This window comes from Chiloscyllium plagiosum, chromosome 36 (genome assembly GCF_004010195.1).
Source record: "Chiloscyllium plagiosum isolate BGI_BamShark_2017 chromosome 36, ASM401019v2, whole genome shotgun sequence".
In the NCBI taxonomy this organism is placed as follows: Eukaryota; Metazoa; Chordata; class Chondrichthyes; order Orectolobiformes; family Hemiscylliidae; genus Chiloscyllium; species Chiloscyllium plagiosum.
Window position 1 is genome coordinate 36,813,495 of NC_057745.1, and position 14,135 is coordinate 36,827,629.

At 41.8% G+C, this 14,135-nt stretch overlaps 1 protein-coding gene across 8 annotated transcripts in view; it reads left to right on the forward strand.

Moving 5' to 3' along the window:
• spg21 (SPG21 abhydrolase domain containing, maspardin) overlaps positions 1-14,135 on the forward strand; it is a 169,812-nt gene that overhangs the window by 39,480 nt on the left and 116,197 nt on the right. For 7 of the 8 annotated variants that reach the window (XM_043677701.1, XM_043677692.1, XM_043677697.1 and 4 more), the window contains 2 exons: positions 6,393-6,486; positions 12,285-12,446. In XM_043677701.1, coding sequence (XP_043533636.1) covers positions 6,424-6,486; positions 12,285-12,446 — 225 coding nt within the window. In that variant the 5' untranslated portion in view covers positions 6,393-6,423. The remainder of the gene's footprint in view (positions 1-6,392; positions 6,487-12,284; positions 12,447-14,135) is intronic. The other variant, XM_043677700.1, reaches the window with a different exon arrangement.

Below are 14,135 nucleotides of genomic sequence, written 5' to 3' on the forward strand. Positions count from 1 at the left end.
CACCTATCCATGTACCTATCCAATTGCCGCTTAAAGGTCACCAAAGATTCTGACTCTACCACTCCCACAGGCAGCGCATTCCATGCCCCCACCACTCTCTGGGTAGAGTCAGAATCTTTGGTGACCTTTAAGCGGCAAATGGATAGGTACATGGATGGGTGCTTAAGCTAGGACAAATGTTCGGCACAACATCGTGGGCCAAAGGGCCTGTTCTGTGCTGTATTGTTCTATGTTCTATGGTGCTGTGGTCAGCTGGCTCATCCTGTCCACAGCCCTCTTCCTCATCCATACAGGGAGCAAGAATCTGATACCTGTTGGACAAGGTCACGGGCTGAGGCTCCTCTACTCCTGAAGTCAGAAACCCTCTACCTGCCTCACTTACACACCCTGTTGTTCCTGATCACTAACTAAATTTGAATTACTTAATCTACTGGCTATGACTGCCTCCTGAAACAAAGCATCCAGGTAACTCTTTTCCCCCCCCCACCCCCGGATGTGCCAGTGTTTGAAGCTCTGATTCCAGATCATCGATTCTGATCCGGAATTCTTCCAGCAACCAACACTTGCTGCAGATATGGTCACTGCCATTCACAATGGGATCAACCAGCCTATCATACAGTTACAGCACATGACCTGTCCAGCCTACTTATTTAATTATTTTATACAAATTTATAAATTAAAAAAATTTCTAGTATCTGTCTTCTTCCATTGACCAACTAATAATCTTTCAGTTAATCGCATTATACAAAAGAAATATCAATTGAAACGCCTTCCCTTAGCCAACACGAGAGTCCTTTTTTGTTTTGCTTAGAGGAGGGCGGCGTGTAGTGTCTTGGGATTCAGCCGCTGCCAAAATATATACCTGAAACTCCCAAGGTAAGTTTTTATATTTTAAAATAACCTTCCAGTCAGGCCATTCATCCTCACTGTCACTCCTCCCATTCCAACTGCCGTTGAAAAAATAAAGAACAATTGTGATTAACTGTGTCTTTAAATTCCAGTCTCTTACTTTGACTCCAATAGCAAGTACAAGGAGCACATTACTAAAATAGTTAAGATTGAGTCCATGCATTCTGCTGCTTCACTCCCTTCCCTTAGGTCAATAATCCACGAGGTATTGTCAACCATCAACAGCATTATATTTGTAATGTCACAGTCCAGCCTATCCCTCACTCTCCATCAAGCTAATTCAATTGAGTGCAAGAAAGCATAGAACATAGAACAATACAGCACAGAACAGGCCCTTCAGCCCATGATGTTGAGCCGAACATTTGTCCTAGCCTAAGCATCTATCCATGTACCTATCCAATTGCCGCTTAAAGGTCACCAATGATTCTGACTCTACCACTCCCACAGGCAGCACATTCCATGCCCCCACCACTCTCTGGGTAAAGAACCTACCCCTGACATCCCCCCCCCATACCTTCCACCCTTCACCTTAAATTTATGTCCCCTTGTAACACTCTGTTGTACCCGGGGAAAAAGTCTCTGACTGTCTACTCTATCTGTTCCCCGATCATCTTCTAAATCTCTATCAAGTCACCCCTCATTCTTCGCCATTCCAATGAGAAAAGGCCTAGCACTCTCAACCTATCCTCGTATGACCTATTCTCCATTCCTGGTAAATCTCCTCTGCACCCTCTCCAAAGCTTCCACATCTTTCCTAAAATGAGGCGACCAGAACTGCACACAGTACTCCAAATGTGGCCTAACCAAGGTCCTGTACAGCTGCAACATCACCTCACGACTCTTGAATTCAATCCCTCTGCTAATGAATGCTAATACACCATAGGCCGCCTTACAAGCTCTATCCACCTGAGTGGCAACTTTCAACGATCTATGAACATAGACCCCAAGATCCCTCTGCTCCTCCACCTTACTAAGAACCCTATATGCCGCATTCTTATGTCCTTCCAAAATGGACAACCTCACACTTGGCAGGGTTGAACTCCATCTGCCACTCCTCAGCCCAACTCTGCATCATATCCAAGTCCCTTTGCAGCCGACAACAGACCTCACTGTCCACAACTCCTTCAATCTTCGTAACGTCTGCAAATTTACTGACCCACCCTTCGACTCCCTCTTCCAAGTCATTAATAAACATTACAAACAGCAGAGGACCCAGAACTGATCCCTGCAGAACTCCACTTGTAACTGGGCTGTAGGCTGAATATTTACCATCTACCATCACTCTGACTTCGACCGGTTAGCCAGTTCTCAATCCAACTGGCCAAATTTCCCACTATCCCATGCCTCCTGACTTTCTGCATAAGCCTACCATGGGGAACCTTAATCAAATGTCTTACTAAAATCCATGTACATTGCATCCACTGCTCTACCCTCATCCACATGGTTGGTCACCTCAAAGAATTCAATAAGACTTGTAAGGCAAGACCTACCCCTCACAAATCTGTGCTGGCTGTCCCTAATCAAGCAGTGTCTTTCCAGATACACAAATCCTATCCCTCAGTACCCTTTCCATTACTTTGCCTACCACCAAAATAAGACTAACTGGATTGTAATTCCCGGGGTTATCTCTATTCCCTTTTTTGAACAGGGGCACAACATTCGCCACTCTCCAGTCCCCTGGTATCACCCCCCTTGACAATGAAGACGAAAAGATCATTGCCAACGGCTCTGCAATTTCCTCTCTTGCTTCCCACATAATCCTAGGATATATCCCGTCAGGCCCAGGGGACTTGTCTATCCTCAAGTTTTTCAAAATGCCCAACACATCTTCCTTCATAACAAGTATCTCCTCTAGCTTACCAGTCTGTTTCATACTCTCTTCTTCAACAATACGGTCCCTCTTATTTATAAATACCGAAGAAAAGTACTCATTCAAGACCTCTTCCGAATCAATACACAGTCTCCCACTACTGTCCTTGATCGGACCTACCCTCGTTCTCGTCATTCTTATGTTTCTCACATACGCGTAAAAGGCCTTTGGGCTATCCTTGATCCTACCAGCCAAAGATTTTTCATGCCCTCTCTTAGCTCTCCTAATCCCTTTCTTCAGCTCCCTCCTGGCTATCCCTCCAACGCTCTGTCTGAACCTTGTTTCCTCAACCTTATGTAAGCCTCCTTCTTCCTCTTTACAAGACCTCCCTCGTCAACCAAGGTTCCCTCACACTACCATCTCTTTCCTGCCTGACAGGTACATACATATCAAGGACACGTCGTATCTGTTCCTTGAAAAAGTTCTACATTTCAACGACATCCTTCCCTGACAGCCTATGCACCCAAATTATGCTCCTCAGATCTTGCCTTGCAGCATGTGAGAAGTAGCACCAGGTATACCTAAAAATGAGGTGCCAACCTGGTGAAGTCATAGCATATGCATGCTAAATGGCAGAAGCAGCACAGAGCCAAGTAATTTCAAAACCAACAAAGCATATCAGAGCTCAATAACGCAAACAGAAATTGCCGCAAAATCTCAGTGGGTTTGGCAGCAGCTAAGCAGAGAAGGCAGAATTTCCACACTGTCGGGATTCTATGAAAATTCCATGAAATTAATGTTTCGGGTTGAATGACCCTTCAGAACTGATTTTTTTTTTAAAATTCATTGTGGGCCGTGGACGTCTCTGGCTGGCCAGCATTTATGGCCTGTCCCTAGCTGTCTTTGAACTGAGGCTTGTTAGGACATTTCAGAGGGCAGTTGAGAGTCAATCACGTTGCTGAAGGGCGAGAGTCGCATGTAAGGTCAGACCAGGTGAGGGTGAAAGTGAGCACTGCAGATGCTGGAGATCAGAGACAAAGAGTGTGGTGCTGAAAAAGCACAGCCGGTCAGGCAGCATTGGAGAAGCAGGAGAATTGATGTTTTGAGGATTCCTGATGAAGGGCTTATGCTCAATGTTGATTCTCCTGCTCAGATGCTGCCTGACCAGGTGAGGATGAACAACGTTAGTGAATCAGATGGGTTTTTCTGACCATTGGTAAGTGTCATGACCATCAGTAGATTCTTTGTTTTTATTATTCAATGCCCCATTCACAAGTATTTGACACAGATTATTGGAATGGCTGTGCTGTTTGCATTTGCTGTTTGCTAAGGAATTGGATCTAGTTTTACTCATACCCAGTCAGTTTTATCTTTTGATACAATTCTTTTCTGAAAGCCACAATTTAATATGCCTCCACACCAAAACCGAAAGCATTCTAGATCATTACCCCTTGTTGCATAAATAAGTTTTTGTCACGTGATTGCTTTTCTTTTTGTAAATTAACTTAAACCTTTGTCCTCTTTTTGTTTATTTAACCTTTCTGCCAGCAAGATTAGTTTCTCTTTATGTGAATTGTTCAGGCTTCTTATGATATTGAACACTTATGTCAAATCTCCCTCTGCCCCCTCAGACCAAAATCCCGCTTCAGCAGTTGCCATGACTTTTAATCTCTCATCCTGAAAACGTTCCTTGGAATTTCTTTCTGCATTCTTCCTAAAGTCTTGATGACTTTCCTAAAGTGTGGTGCCTCGAATTGGACACTGCACTGCTGTAATACCAGAACAGTTTCCTGTCATTTATGATAGCTTATTTGCTTCTATACTCTGCCATGTGTCTTCCTGTTTCATCAACCAGTGTCCTCTTGATGTCAGTTGGTATTCCCCTCATAGTTCTCAATATATCTGAGTTTTGTCATCTGCATGTTTTGAACTTGTGTTTCCAAATCTAAGTACAGGTTATTCTACTATAACATGCATTTTGTCAGCACGAATTGACTATAACATGATTGAGAAATTGAGGATGTTGTTTGGATTAGGCAAACTTTTTGTTGAATGGGTGTCGTGATTTTCTTTCTATTATCGATCTTCCACAGCATGATTTTCTATGACAGTTTTCCATAGCACGATGTTCTATAGCATGAGGTTATAGAAGAACACAACTATCACATTATAGAAGAACAACCTGTATATATCACGAAGAGTAGAGTATCAGTACTGACTCTTGTATGCATAATCCTTGTGAACAACATTGTTCACCACTACTTTGTCAGCACTGTTTTGTTCTAAATGTTGCAGCTTTGTTAACAAGCCTTTTTTGTGGAAGTCCATGCATACCACAATAAAGTTTATTGTCTTAATTAAGTTTAGCAAAACACGTGAGTAAGTTGCATGTTATTTGCCTTTAATAAATCTCTGCTGGTTTCCTCAGTAACTCAATTGTCCAAGTGACTATTAATCAGTTCCGAAGAAAGGTACCTGAACTCACTGTTAACTCTATTTTCTGTCTGCAGATGCTGCCAGACCTGCTGAGTATCTCCAGCAATTTCTATTATTGTTTGATCTCTAGCATGGTGGCATGATGGCTCAGTGGTTAGCACTGCTGCCTCACAGCACCAGTGACCCACGTTCAATTGCAGCCTTGGGCAACTGCCTTTGTGGAGTTTGCCCGTTTTCCCAGTGTCTGCCTGGATTTCCTCCAGGTGCTCTGGTTTCATCCCACAGTCCAAAGCTGTGCAGGTTAGGTGGATTGGCCATGGGAAATGCAGGGTTATGGGGGATGGGCTGCTCTTTGGAGGGTTGATGTCGACTCGATTGGTTGATTGGCCTGTTTTCACACTGTGGGGATTCTCTGAATGGACTGATATCTATTTAGCGTTTTGTTTTATTTATTTCACTATTAATCTTAAGTCATGTTGAGATTGTACAGGACATTGGTGAGGCCTGTTCTGGAGTACTGTGTCTAGCTCTGGTCACCTAGTTGTTGGAAGGATATTATTCAGCTGGAGAGGATTCAGAAGAGATTTATCAGGATGTTGCCTGGTATGAAAGGTTTGAGTAATAAAAGATTAGGATGGTTTTTTTTTTGCTGGAGCACAGGAGGTTGTGAAGTGACCTTTATAGAAATTTATAAAATCTTTGGGTTTTGGTGGAGTTAATGGTAGATGTATTTTCCCTATGATGGGGGATTTCAAGATGAAGGGGCATGTTTTTAAGGTGAAAAGAGAAGGATTTTAAAAAAGACTTGGAATATTTTGCACAGAGGATGTGGAATGAACTTCCCGAGGAAGAGGTGGATGTGGGCACGCTTAAAGTGTTTAAAGGACATTTTGGGTAAGTTCATGAACAGGAAAGGTTTGAAGGGATATGGGCCAGGAGCAGACAGGTGCGAATTGTTTAGTTTGGGATTATGTTCAGCATGGATTGCTTGGACTGAAGGATCTGTTCCCATGCTGTATGACTCTCTATGCTGGATATACTATCTTCTGTTACTGTACTATCTTTAGGGATCCTTGCATCTTTCAGTTTTTGCATACGTTCTGACATTTCTCCTTTTACAGTCACTGGTATATAAAACTATAAACTGTAATTCACCTGGCTGGTTTGCTGTCCATCTCTAAAATATTTTTATAATTTATGATTTTAAAGACACAATAACTTATTTTGTGCTTTACAGACTTTTTGCTGCAGTAGATGTTCTGGTCACTATGGGTGCGATTAAAGTCTCCCCTGATTATAACTGGTTCCGGAGTACAGTCCCACTGAAAAAGGCAAGTGTTTCATTTCTTTTCCTTTTGAAGGTGACTGTTAAATTCCAAACAAATGAGCCTTCTTCATTCTGTGCCAGTTTCTTTAATATTATTTAATTAAGTTATTATTTTCTGTGCTTGTTTTACATGTAATCTGATAAATTGGTACCAAGTTTGTCAAATACCCTTGTTCAGGTTGTACCCTGTGCTCTAAATGTGGGATTTTTTTTAATTTGAAAAGTATACTTTAATACTAAAAATATCTTTATATACATACAGTTACTTAAACAGTTTGGTTTTGGACAGGAGCATACAAACAAACAAACATTGAAGTTTGACTCTATCCAGCAAACAAAGCACAGGCATTTCTTACATAAACCAGAAATTGCTGGAAAAGCTTGGCATTATCTGTCAAGAGAATTAGACTTAACATTTCAGGTAGATTGACTCTTCCTCAGAACTGATGGAAAACTCTGTCAGTTTATATGCAAAAGACATAGTGGGGGAGGGGGCAAGGTTACTTTTAATAGCCATTTCTAATTTGTACAAGACCATAATTACATATATTTGAGGCACCAATAACTGAATAGACACCCATTTAACTTTGGCAGAAGGACATTAAATGGTGGTCTTTCCTCACTGCCTTAGTAGCAGTTACCGCCAGCTTTAGTGCTTCCCTCAGCACGTAGTCCTGGACCTTGGAATGTGTCAGTGCGCAAGTTGACTTGAGCAAGGTCAACTCTAGAAGAGCAACAAGTTTCAGGCAGACCAAAGACAAGTTGATGGTCCTCCAGGCACAGTTGACTTTTGTCTGTGTGTGTATCCTGGGAACAGACCATATAGCACAGAGACCTGTGACACGGAGATGCTTGGGATGAACCTCAACAAAATGACTGCATCTTTTTCCAGACTTCCTTTGCAAAGGCACATTTCAGAAGATGTGTAACAATCTTTACCCTCAAAGGCAGCGTGGGGTGACACTAAGAGTCCAGGTATACAAAAAGGACCTCACAGGTAACATCCTTCTCACCACCAACCAAGTGTTGGTTTTGAAAGTTGTTTGAAAGTTCTGGTGATGAGGCATTCCGTCAAATGACTTGGACATTCTGCTCGGGGAAGAATCTGACAGGATCCATCTTCTCCTTTTCCCACAAGGTTTCGCAGACACAATTTTTTTCAATGAAGGAAAGGTGGAAACTTGGAGTGTTCTATGGAAACGAGACCAGTCCATCTTTTACAATACCAGGGGCAGGTAGAATCTCAGTATGCAGTGACACTTAGTATATGCACAGCCTGAAGCAATGACACAGGTAGCCATAAGATAAGGGTGGCAATGGCATCCAGTGTTGTGTACATGTCCCTGTGGACATAGTCCACCTTAGACCTCCAGATAAAGTGGAAGATGGCTCATGTGACTTCAATGGCACAGGTTCAGGGAATGTAGAATAACAGTGTGTGCCTCACACCTGATGACCAGGTATTTACTTGCAATGCAGATGGAGTGGTGCTTCTAAAATTTGTCTGCCTCACCTTGGCAATGCACTTCTCCCAAGATTTTGCCCAAGACTCAGCCCCTCCAAACCAAGTTCCCAGCATCTTCAAGTAATCTTTCCTGATAGTGAAGGGAATAAAGGATTGGCTAGCTCCGTTCCAAAAGGATGTGGCCACTCTGTGGCCTTGATTTATCTCTGCTCCTGAGTTAATTTGCAGATGCTCGTGAATATGTGCCCTGACTGTTGATCCAAGCAGAAAATGGTGATGTCATCCATGTATGTGGAAACTTTGACCTGCAAGCCTCTACTGGCTGGAATAGACAGCCCTCTCTGGTCCAGTCCTTCCTGATGGACTCAGCAAAAAGCTGTATGCAACACACAAACAAGGCAGGAGAGAATGGTCAGCCCCACTGACTCCACATCTGAACGGGAAGTTTTCTGATTCCCACCTGTTAATTAAGACTGTGCTAATGATGTAGGTGTAGAGTAGTGTGGATTCCCTCCCCAAAGCCCATTTTGGACACTGTCCCACATGTATATGTGCAATATCCTCCTTCTTCTGGTCCAGGCTGATGAAAGCAGGTGTCCACTTCTCCCCTTTCTAGCATGCAGAATTGCTGTGCTTCAGGTGGTGGAATATGTACATTATATCCAGTACTTAGGTTGTGGTTTGCCTGTTGGTCCAGGTGTGGGTAAGTGCCCAGGATTGTACCCAGCCCTTCAGATGTGAGGTGCCTGTGCCAGGATTGACTCTGTGTACTCCGTATGTGGGCAACCCATATCTTTTGTGGACTTTCTAGTTTGCTGGGATTCAATCACATGCCTGTGATTGAATCTTTTAAGAACGTAAGAACTAGGAGCAAGAATAGGCCATCTGGCTCTTTGAGCCTGCTCCGCCATTCAAGAAGATCATGGCTGATCTTTTTTGTGGACTCAGCTCCACTTGCCCACGCTCTCACCATATCCCTTAATTAATTCAAAAGAAACCTATCTTACCTATAAAAGGTTTACTGAAGTAGCATCAGCTACTTCATCTGGGCAAGGAATTCGATAGATTTACAACCCTCTGGGTGAAGAAGTTCCTTCTCAATTCAGTCCTCAAACTGCTCCCTCTAATCTTGAGGCTAAGCCCTCTTGTCCTAGCTTCACCTGCCAGTGGAAAGTCCTCTCTACTTCTATCTTGTCTATTCCCTTCATAATTTTGTGTGTTTCTGTAAGATTGCCTCCTCCTTCTCCTGAATTCCAATGAATATAATCCCGGTCTATTCGGTCTCTCCTCATAAGCCAACTTCCCCAACTCTGGAGTCAACCTCGTGATCCTGCTCTGCATCCCGTCCAGTGCCAGTACATCCTTTCCCAAGTAAGGAGACCAAAACTGCGCGCACAACTCCAGGTGTGGCCTCACCAGCACCCTGTACAGCTGCAATATAACCTCCCTGCTTTTAAACTCAAACCCTTTAACAATGAAGGACAAAATTCCATTTGCCTTGTAACTACTTGTACCTGCAGACCCAGTCCTTTTGCATAGTAGCATGCTGCAACTTTTTACCATTCAAATAATAGTCCTTTTCACTGTTACCCCTACCAAAGTGGATGACTTCACATTTATTAACATTGTACTCTATCTACCATACCTTTTGTCCACTATGTTCCTCTGCAAAGTTTCACATTCATCTGCACACTTTGCTCTGCCACTCATCTTAGTGTCGTCTGCAAACTTTGACATGCAACATTTGACACAAATTATCTATATAAATTGTGAATTATTGCGGCCCCTTCACTGATCCCTGAGGCACACCACAGGTTGCTAATTGCCAGCCAGAAAAGCACTCATTTATCCCCGCCGTTTGCTTCCTGTTAGATAACCAGTAGCCCCACTTACTTTCTTACCTGCTTCAGTTCAATGCTTACAGTTGCAATGAACTGCCCACAAGAGCTCCTTGGGTCCTCCCCCCCCCCCCCCCCCCCCCGCTTATCCCAATTTTTAAGTTTATTTTTATCTTCCTCAGTCTGCTTTGTCTTGATTGACATTAAACAGCATATTTCACTTCCTGACCTATTCAAGCTAAGAGACTTTTTAAAACCTTGTGTAACTGAAATCAAGTGGATAAAGGTTGGCGGCATCTGTTTGTATGGTAGTTAATTAACAGTTAATTGGTGTTAATGTTTCAAATAGTCTTTTTACTGGTCTTGTGAAGAATCTATTACAGAGTTTAAACACTCTCTTCTCTCCACAGATTCTACTTAGCCAGTGTTTCCAAAGTTTCCTGCTTGTTTTCTTCAATACATTGATTCAATTTGCTCTTTTTGTAATATTTGCATTTCCAGCTCCTCATTGTTTGTGACTTAAGTGACTGAAGTCACTAACTTAAGCTCCTCTTAAGTTAGTGACTTCAGAAAAGTTAAGCAGCTTTAAAAAAGAATAAATTTTGGCACGAAAGGAGGTAATTTAGCCGATTTTGTGATATTGAAAAAAACTTAATTTTAAGTCTAAGTCTTCCACCTCTTGTTGCACAGTGCTGTGGATTGCAAGTGTCTTACTGAGTTTTTATAGATACCATGAGGTTCTGCCTCTATCACCCTTTCAGAAAATGATCTCCAGACCCCTACCACCTCTCTAATCCTTTTACTGGTTGCTTTGAATTTAAACCTTCCAGTTATTGACTTCTTTACAAAGGGAAATAGGTCCTGATCAGTTTATTCAGGTCCTTCATAATTTCATTCAACTCAGGTCAATTGTCCCATTGCTATTTCTGCTCTAAAAGAATAAATCCAATCCTTGACTTTTCCTCATAGCTAAAATTCTCCATTCCCGACAGCATAGTTATAAATCCTATATCCTCTCGCATTCTTCCTTTGATGCAGTGACCAGAATTCTCTGCAGTTAACTGGTGACTTCTACCATTCAGAAGGACATGGGCAGCAGGCGCAAAGGAACAACATCATCATCGACTGGTTTCCTCAGAGACTAACACCATCCTTACTTAGCAGTTTACTGCGGTTCTTTCATTGTCTTGAAATTAAAATTCTGACACTCCCCAGGAAGATGTTGGATGTAGCTGCTCCTGATGGACAGTAGTCATTTATCTGCAGTATCACTGTATTGTAATGTTATTGAATGGGTATTTGGATAGGAAAGGTTTAGAAGGATATGGGCCAAATACAGGGAAATGGAGCTAATTTCCATTTAGTTCCATTAGGCTGGCATGGATGGGTTGGGCCCAAGGGCCTATTTCTGTGCTGTATGATTCTACTTAACTCAAAATTTCATGACACCCATTTCTGTCACTCTATGGATATGCACAGAAACAAAATAATGAAAGGTCAAAGGAAAGAAAAATCATAAGGGACAACTTAGCCACTAACATTCATAACAAGTTGGATAAATTGATAGTACAGTACAAATAAATATGTATGACAGCCATTACAGAATTTGGTTCTAAAATTATAATGGGTAGGAGTGACAAGTGGAGTGGGAATGCCTGGGAATGTGTGAAAATATACTATGGAGAACGCTAGAGTGCATTGGTGCGCTAAGGAAAGTGAGCGTGAATGTGACAAAATATGCTTGTCAGGGAGAGCGACTCAAAGCAAGTGCAAGTCAAAGAGTGACCATACATGCACAAATGTCAGGGAGAGTGTTTGAATGCATGCATGTGCTAGGAACTGTGGAAAAGATGAACAAAAGTTTTGTTTTCGAGCTGTATGACTATGACTCAGTGTTAAGGGTAAAATGGGAAATTTATTCACTCAAAGGATTGTGGATGTTTGGAATTCTTTACCCTAGAGGGTTATGAATGTCCTAGTGTTGAATATATTGAGGATGAGATCAGATTTGTTCGTTGCTTGCAATCCAGGGATTTGGGGACCGTATGGGAAAGTAGATCTGAGGCAGGTCAACACAGATTATATTGGGTAGTGGGGCAGGCCTGGTAGGCTTATCCACGTCGTGTTTCTTATGTTCATCCTGATATTTTGTTATCCATTTTATGGGCTAAACACTGATCATTTAATCTTTTTACACTCCCTCTTTATAGTACCATTGTTTCTCTCCCATTCAACAGACTATAGCTTGGAGATTTGTGATCTTGGGTTTAACACTCATCCATCATTACATCTGTTAATCTGTGTTAGATATCCTCCATCAGGTGTGGATTCATTGCAGCTAGATCTGACATTCCTCAACCAAGATTCTATCACAAGCATATATCTTTATGATTTTGCAAGGATCCCTCAATGTGATATTCAGAAGAAAGAACAGTTTTCAGTCACTTGGAGTCTATCTAATTCCGATTTTGTCTAACTCAAATTTATTCCATACTACAGATAATAGTGGATGATGATGACAGTAAAGTCTGGTCGCTATATGATGCTGGACCCAGAAACATAAGATGCCCAATAATATTCCTCCCCCCAGTAAGTGGAACAGCAGATGTTTTTTTTCATCAAATTTTGGCCTTAACTGGATGGGGCTACAGAGTTATCTCTGTAAGTATAGCTTTCTTTGCTGTATTATTCTATGAAGCAAAATTTTCGAAATTACTTTTTTCCAAATGACCATTTAATTGCAAATAAGGCTTCTTGGCTTCATTATATTATAATAGCAAAATTAATAATTAAATTTAAAAATTAAATTGATTTTTTGCTATAGTGTTTTACATTGTATGTGTTGATGTATATGGTAATTTATATGCATTTTCATTTCAGCAAAGGCATTTACCTGAAAAATATAGACACATTGAATTAAAGTCATGTATGTCAGCTCGCCTGTTGGCTCCCAAAAGGCTGTCCACTATTGATTAGGCATGTGTGATAGAATACTCCTCAATTACCTGAATGAATGCAGCTCCAATAACAAAATAAGCTTGACACTGTCTGAGACAAAGCAACTTGCTAAATTGACACCACATCCTCAAACATTCACCCTCTCCTTCACCAAAGCTCAGTAGCAGCAGTGCATGCCATCTACAGGATGCACTGCAGAAGTTCACCATGGCTCCTTACATGCGAGCTTCCAAATCCAAGAACACTTGCATGTGGAAGAACAGGGGCTATGGGTACAGTGGCACCTGTAAGTTCTGTGAACTTATGAGCATCCAGAGTTGGGACAACAGCCTCGTTTTATTGCTAGATTTGTTGGGTTTGAATCCTACTGTAGCATATGGTGGAATTTGAATTCAAAGAGGAATCTAGAATTAAAAGTCTAATGAGAACCATGAAGCCATTGTTGATTGTTTGAAAAGCCCATCAGGTTCACTAATGTCCTTTAGGGAAGGAAACTGTCATACTACCTGATCTGGCCTACTTATGACTCCAGACCCACATCATCGTGGTTGACTCTTAAATGCTGTCTGGGTAGTTGACATCCTCATCCCATGAATGAATCAGAAAAATTCCAGTGTGTGTTCAGAAGGCTTTTCCCACTCTTGCAGATTTTTTAGTATTAAATAGCTAAATGTGGTAATTCCTCAGTAGTATGATAAACTATCTATCTAAGCATCCCAAATTTTTTTCTGGTGTACCTACGTTAGACAGTTTGTATCTAGACTGCTGCCACATGCCATCAGTCTTGGTTCGCCCCTGTTGGCTCCAAGGCATGCTTCCTCTTCAGGGCACAATTACCCAACTCATGGGACTTTGCTGTTTTAGTGCTGTTGCAGTTTACTTTTCACAGCAACCAACTCCTGCTTCAGTAATTGCATGATCTTCTTATTCCTTAGTCTGTCTCTGCAGCATTGTGTTACCTTCAAAGTCACCTCTTTCTGGTGAAGAAAAGATGCTAATGATCCTAACAAAGACCCTCTTAGTTTGATGTTTCCATAGCTCCCTGCCTTTCACAAACCTCCACACAATGGATTTTAATATATTTCCCCTCGTTTCTTCAGTCAACAAGTCCCCTGGCTCCTCTCTGGCCCAGCCCGACTCCCCACCTGCCGTCCAACCCGCCCAACCAATATGTGTGTCCCTCTCTTTCTGAAATAAAAATAGAAGTTGCTGGAAAAGCTCAGCAATCTGGCAGCATCTGTGAGGAATGCTCAGAGTAAATCTAATCAGAGTAAACTCTGATTTCTGTTCACAGATGCTGCCAGACCAATTAGACTTTGCAAACAATTTTTAGATTTTTGTTTAAGCAGCATCAACTATTATTTTGGTTTCTCTTTCTATCTGTCTGTTTTT